This window comes from Choloepus didactylus, chromosome 6 (assembly GCF_015220235.1).
Source record: "Choloepus didactylus isolate mChoDid1 chromosome 6, mChoDid1.pri, whole genome shotgun sequence".
Lineage (NCBI taxonomy): Eukaryota > Metazoa > Chordata > Mammalia > Pilosa > Megalonychidae > Choloepus > Choloepus didactylus.
In genome coordinates, this window is record NC_051312.1 from 115,880,693 (window position 1) to 115,888,101 (window position 7,409).

General features: G+C 33.4%; 1 protein-coding gene across 1 annotated transcript in view; it reads left to right on the forward strand.

The window, feature by feature from the left end:
• CNTN5 (contactin 5) overlaps positions 1 to 6,295 on the forward strand; it is a 1,285,703-nt gene extending 1,279,408 nt beyond the window's left edge. The window contains exon 27 of the mRNA XM_037841191.1: positions 3,529 to 6,295. Within this exon, the coding sequence (XP_037697119.1) occupies positions 3,529 to 3,632 (104 nt within the window). The 3' untranslated portion in view covers positions 3,633 to 6,295. The remainder of the gene's footprint in view (positions 1 to 3,528) is intronic.
• Positions 6,296 to 7,409: the final 1,114 nt, after the last annotated feature.

The following is a 7,409-nucleotide window of genomic DNA, read 5'->3' on the forward strand; positions in this document are numbered from 1 at the left end:
GAGGTTTTCATAAAAGTTATTTCATTTGCAAAAACAGGGAAGAATGTAATTAGTCCAATTTCTTGATGAGAAAAGTGAAGCTCAGATATTTATCCACAAGTCATATGATTCCTGAGTATGTTCGTGGGAGTATTTGAACTAAAACCCAAGTCCTTGCAGCCTCATTCCAGTCTCTTTCCCCTATAACATTGCTGAAACTAGAAGATAACAAACAGCATCATGATTTAAAAAAATGGTAGGAAAGATAAAAGAATGGAAACTATATACCAATGAGCTTGATATTTGTCTCTGATTTTAAAAAAATATTATTCAGCATGTGGTTGTGAGTACTTAGAAATTAATGATCAAGAGGAACAGGCATTAATTACCTCTCTCAGGAGGATAAAATAATTGCAGGATAAATTCATCTCTTTTACCATTGCTAGTTACTAGACTGGTAGATCAGGAAAAGATGTGGAGGTACATATGTACATATATTGTGTATATATGCTTAGGAAAGTTAGAGTAGTTAGGAAAGTAATAGGCAAATTTTCATTAAAACATTGAACAAAAGAAATTTTAATCTGCATTTCATCAGTGGATAATTATGAGTATTTTTTGTTGATTTATCATTCCCAAATGGAACTGTCAACTTAAATGGAAGTCTCCAATGATATCTTACTCAACATATTTGTCAACTTGGATTAAGACCTTGAAACATTAATTATGAATTTTTTTGATGTCACAAAGTGAGATGGAAAGCAAATATAGTGGAGAAAAGAATATAGTAGACTCAAATTTTGAGGAAATGCTATTGACATAATATTTGATAAATTGTAAATTCTTGCATGGAAATACAAGATGAGATAAAAGACAGAGGGAGAATTGATTGTGAAATTTGAATAAGGTCTTTAGATTAGATAATACTATTATATCAACATTCATTTCTTATTTTGCAAGTCCTTAATTTTAGGAAAACACACATTGGGGTATTTAGGGGTAAAGAGGCATCTTGTCTACAACTTGCTTTCAGATAATTCAGGAAATATTTATATATATGTATATAAACAAATAGAGAATAATAAAGCAATAGTAATAAGGTGTTAACATTTGGGGAATCTGAGTGAATTCTTTGTTCTATTCTTACAACTTTTTTGGTACATCTAAAATTATTTCAAATTGAAAAAGATTCATAAGGAAGAGCTGACTTTTTCAGAAATGCAGGTGAAAAAACAGAAGGATTTAAATACCTTATGGCCACACAAAAAGTTAATACGGTTTATTATTCACTTATAAAAGTATAGTTTCCAAAGCAAGAGAGTTAATGATGTCTCTACATTGATTAGTTAGTTCACAATTGAAATGATCAGTTGTAGGTGCTAATTTTCAAAAGCACTTTAAGAAACTAAAGGTTACTTCTGAAAAGTGAACACGGTGATGACTTTCCTCTTTGCTTCATAAGTCTCAAATTTCTAGTAACAACAATAAAGCCATCATTTACCGAGCACTGACCATGTTCCTGGCATTACACTAGGTTCTTTGCATATATTATCAAATTTTATCCTTCTAACAACCTTATGGATTAGTTATTTTATTATCCTCAGACCCTTTAAGTTTCTTTTCCGCTTGTGTTGTATTAGCACAATCAGATTCTAAGGTATCATCTGAATAAGGCCAGCCCCAAGCTTGGAAGTATTTAGTACTTGATTCTCCCATTTATATTTTAATTTGCTTGTAACTTCTATTCCATGGTTTAAAAAAAAAAAAAAAAATGGTTAACTTTTATGTTTTTGTTAATAGCACTTTGGTCAATGCAACCCATTTCCTGGACTTCAGTAAAATGGAACTCATAGTATTGTCTAATTGAGATCTGTAAAACCTGAGCAGTGATTGTCACCAGTTTCCAAAAACTAAAAGTCTAACCTGTTAAATGACTTGCCTGAAGTGAAACAGCTAGTTAGTTTTACAGCTGGTACTATAACCTTGTCCTTTTTTTTTCTTTTTTTAATTTTTTGCTATGCCAAACTAACATGTTTTTGCTTTATGGATTTTATGTGAAATTTGAGACACAGACCCTATTTAGCATTCTGAAAGTGAGATGTTTGTGTAAAGTGTCATGTAAGTTGATTTAACAAAGACAACCACTCTCAGATGAATACAAAGGATGTTTTTACGATTTTTATTTATTAAGCATGCACATACCACTCCACTCTTGCCTTTCTTATAGCTCACATGTGGCTACACACTTCACAATAACCCCATTTTTGTACAAGTTGAAAATAATTTAACTTTCTCCAATATGTGTTGATTAAGAGTTTTTGTTAGTGCATTAGCTATAAAAATTTCCCAAGAAAAGATTTGCTGCTTTTTTTTTTTTTTTTAATGTGTGTATGTGAAATTGTTCTGCCCTTAGGTAAGCATCTGGAAAATAAATTTAGACTCTATCTCTGTAATAAAATTCACCCCCAAATCCCCTTAAATTCAGTCTAGCCAGAGAGACTAACCTGACAAAAGAATGATTCCAGAAATTGAGTAGTGGATTATATTATTATTATTAAGGTTTTCCAAGACCAATCACTCTTTTAAGAGAAACAATACATAAGAGTATCTGGTTTCACTAATCCCTAGCTCAGTAACTTTAAGAAAGTTACACAGTTTCTCTGAGTCCCAATCCTCTTATCAGCGGCAAGAAAATTAGTAGTAGTATTTACCATATAGTAATATTGTGAGGCTCATATAAGGTAATGTGTCAGTGCATGGCACATAGTAAGTATTCATTAAATATCAGTCATGATGATGAGGCTTCAGAAGACTTCTGGCTTGAAGAACTATTCCTGAAGTTAGCATCTAATGGTAACATTTACTTTGTAGCTACATGGAACTACCAAAACTACTTCTGATTAATCAATTCAGATGAGTCAGTTTAATCAAATGACCATTCAAATACATGAACTACATGCAATATTTTGGTTCCAAGAAAAGCTTCTCCTGGGTATAAGAGTGATGAAAAATGGCTCCCCTTTGCCAGGTTTGACACGAGAATCTAAAATTTAAGCCTCTTCAACTGGAACAGTCAAATCAATCAAAGAACCAGTCTCCTTGTTTTTATATTATTAAATTGAACAACGGACAGAAGTAATTAAACTATGGTTTCATGTTACCACAGACTTTTGCTAATTATCTTTGCTCCATTTCCTGAAATATGAACTACAGGAATTGTTTACGTTTTCATACCTGGAATGTGAGATGTTTTCCATCGGTGCATCATTGCTGAAAATTACACTCAGTCTCGAGAACAGATGCGTCAGGTAGACACGACACTGCTCGGGGTCTTTTCAATACAGAATTCCGTATAAAACTCTGAAATTCTGTCCTTCATACAACTCTGGAAACCCTAGGCAATGTTTTGTTGCATGAGTTTGAGCAACACTCTCCTCAGAGATGGGACCAGTGTTTCACTCAATTGTCTTATATACCTGAAGATAACTCTTCCCTAGTCCAGCCAAACCAAAATAATTTGCTCCATGTGATGCTTCTCTTTTTCCATAGGTGGGAAAATCACAAGCGCTCAGTCGACCCTCCACACTCTGTCCACATCTTCTTCATCAGTGACATTGCTCTTGGCATTAATGATCCCTTCAACTTCTTGGTGAAAACTGCAGACTTAATTTGCTTTTCTTTGCTTTAGCTTGATAACAGTGACATGGAGAGTAGTGTAAGTGGAGAGGCCAGAACGCTGAGATGAGCTTTAAAAACTGTGTGACTACACATGGTGCACTTACAGAAGGTTGGGGGAACTGTTACTTATCCATCAGGTTTCTGTTTGGTTTTGTAACTGGGAAGGACAGTTCTTGGTCCAATAAAAATATGCAGATTGTATGTAATGAATTTTTGTAAGCAAAGATAATTTCTGTCAGATGTATTCTTAACTTTTTTAATATGTCGGAATTTGATTTTCTATCTGATGACTGAGTGTGTGCCATCCATTTGTTAAGGAAGTGGTCTCCAGATCTGTTTCAAAAACAAATACAAAACTAAGAATGAGAAGTTTGTATAAGACTCTCAGTCTAGTGTTTTTCATCTTCCAAACTTCAGCTGACTATTCCAATTGACAAACCAGTGGGAGAAATGAAAAACATTTCAGTTATGTGGGACATTATAAGATAAGTACACAAAATATTTTGTGGAAAAAATAATTGTGTGATTGCATAGCAAAATAGCAAAGATTTTCAATATGCTATTCTACATGCATCCCTAGAGCAAGTGATTAGAGTAGGGAATAAGCCATTTACATTAGTGCAAGGTAAATAGAAAGTGAGTCTGAATGAATTTAAGTGCTATTGTTTTCCATCAGGCACTGTTATTTAGCTGCAAATACAATAAATGTTTATTTTTAATAACAAACAATGGTTTAAAGTCACAAAATAATATGTCACTAAAATCTGTGGACACTGACTTGCTACCCTGGGTGCTACCTTGAAAATGAAATGAATATGGGACAGAAGTTTTCCATTTCCCCACCTACTGCCAAATTTGATGCTGATTTAGATATAAGGTTTTCTTCTAATTGCAGATTATTTTACGGACAATAAAAATTTGTTGTGCAAATAAATATAGTTTGTGGATTAAAATGATTCAAACATGAAAAATAAATTTTTATTTTTTTTAAAGCAAGTCCATGCATCCCAGACTACATGTAAAACCTTACTAACTATTAAAAGAAATTGATCTTTCTAAATTAAACCATAGAGACATGGCATCAGCCCAGAGGCTCAGCTGGTCTAGCTAATCACACACTTCTTAGCTCTTTGACTTGAGAGGTGATCCCCATTTACCACATTGAGGAGCCAACTTGAGACTAACTGATCCTAAATAGTTACTGGAAAGCAAGGTGAAAGTATCCTATGTGATGATATGTTACAGAAGTTCTAGAAAATATGGATAATGTGCCTGAGTTGGCATTACACCCATGAAGATGCTTGAAGGTATAGTTACTGCAAAGTTGGTTATTGTATGCCAAAAAGGAGGCTGGAGGAACTACAGTTTTACAGCTAATGCTAATATCAAAACAAAAAGTAGTTGATTTTTTTTTTGTTCATATAATCTAAACCTGTTAACTATTTGCATCTTTAACAGCAAGCAAAATGAACATAGGTTGAGATCAAACTGCTGACTCTAGAGTTCAATCCTCATAGAATCAGAGCAGAGATTAAAGCTCCTGTTCTGAACATCCTAAAAGGTTGGTTTTGGAAGCACAGTGTAACTACCGATATCACTTACTTATTATCTTTGGGAAATAATGTCCAAGCCACCCCTATAGAAGAAGCGATTTAATAGACTATTTTAGTTAACAGATAGTTATAGTTAAGTAATACCGATGGTGACTATTTGAGACTGTGAGTAATAACTACCAAACGGCCTTTCTTGAGTGCCTCTTGCTGGAGGAAGAGGCTGGACTACAGAAAGAAGATGCTAACTTTTTGGCTGGCAAAGCGGGAGCTCTCTCCAAGTGTAGAGTGACGTACAGGATGAAAGTGGACATCTGAAAAAAAATGCAGCAAGAATAAAAAAGAGTGGGAAATAATCTTTAGTTCCTATTTGATTAATCAAAGTCATTTTCCTCTTTTCCTTTGGTATTTTATCTCAGTTTTAGGGAAGGACTTTAAGAATCAAGTTATTACTAACACTCTTGTAAAACACAGTTCCAATAAATATAATGCTAATATGTGGCAAAGTCAAATTAGCCAATAATTTCATCTAGCCGATGGATGGTACATATCTGACAGAATATTTACATACAGAAGATCTGATGTTGTATTCTTACAGGAATCAGAGATATGGGATGTTTTTATTCAACATGCACAAAACGTGAATTTTGCATCATATACATATTTTAAAAACAGGTTTTAAATGTTTATGTGTTATGTATTACATGATTGTTACTTTATGGCAAGCAGAACAACATTCCTTATCAAGGTACTTTATTTTTTAGCTGCAGTACTTAACTGAGCTTTTTCCTGGATGGGATAGTAACCACACAGTCTTAAGTCTTAAGAGACTGTATTTTTGTATAATGTCAACTAAACTACTGAAAAAGAAAAACACTCCTCATAATTGGAAATTTCATGAAAGCAAATGTTTTGCATACCAAAATGAAGATACTGTGGACCCCATGTTAAATATATTGAATACAATCTGTATATATACTATATATAATGGTATATACCATGTGGAAGGCACAGTCAGATAATAGTTCTGTGTACTGTTCTTGTAACATTAGATCTTTTTAATAAATAATTCTTTTTATTGACTTTTATCTTCTCTCCTGTCAACTACATAAATGACATTCTTTATTTCCAGCACACGACAGACTCCTATGATTATTGTAATGTTTCATACACACAGTTTCATTTTGTTAGGACTCTGAATGCTGTTACAATTTTAGGTTCAGAAATCTCCATCGAATTCCATGGTAGTTCCAACTTGAAATTTTAAAGCTGTATCAAAAAATAAACCAAATAAGGAAGCAAGTACAAATAGGATAAATTCAGGGTTAGACTCAACATTTATTTCTTCTCAGGAAAGGAGACTTCATTAAATGAGTTTGTGAAGACTTTATTAAGCACATACTTCTGCTTTTAGTAGGAATGGTCCACCCAATCTATCCCAGGACAATTCTCAAAGACGGAATTATTCATTCCTTTGTGCTCCCTTTACATCGTATATACATCTCTATTATACCAACAATTACATTATATTACAATGATATGTTTATGAATGTTTCATCTCCACTACCCAGGCTATGAGATCCTTTAGGGTAGACTATATTATATTTATCTCAAGATTTGAAACACCGGGACGTAAGACAGTAATTGGCACATACAAGTGAGCAATACGTTGGATTTAAGGCTCCCCAAACCTGGGTGATCATCCAAATCATATTGGAACCCAAATCTCAGAGTTCTGATTTAATGATTCTGAGACTAGGGAAACCTTATTTTTAAAAGCTTCTCAAGCACAAAATAATATCGCTCTATTGAAGGGAAAATTATGTATGAATTTACCTTTTGACCTAGAATCCCACATCTACAAATCTATACCTAAAACAGACTAGCAAAACTATGCGATGGTAAGTGAATAAAGCAAGGTATGGAACAATGAATATAATAAGCTTCCTTTTTTATAAGAAGTGAGAAAAATACAAATGCCTCTACACGTTTGCTAATATTTTCAAAAAAGATAGAAGAATAAACTAAAGACTAATAAAAATGGTGACCTATGGAGAAGGGAGAGAATGAATATGGAAACAGATATGGAAGCAAGATCTTTCTGAATATAATGTATTTCAGAGTTTTGACTTTGGAACTATGTACTTGTTTTCTGTATGAACACACCTAATGTGCAAATAATACACAAATTGTGGTCTCCAA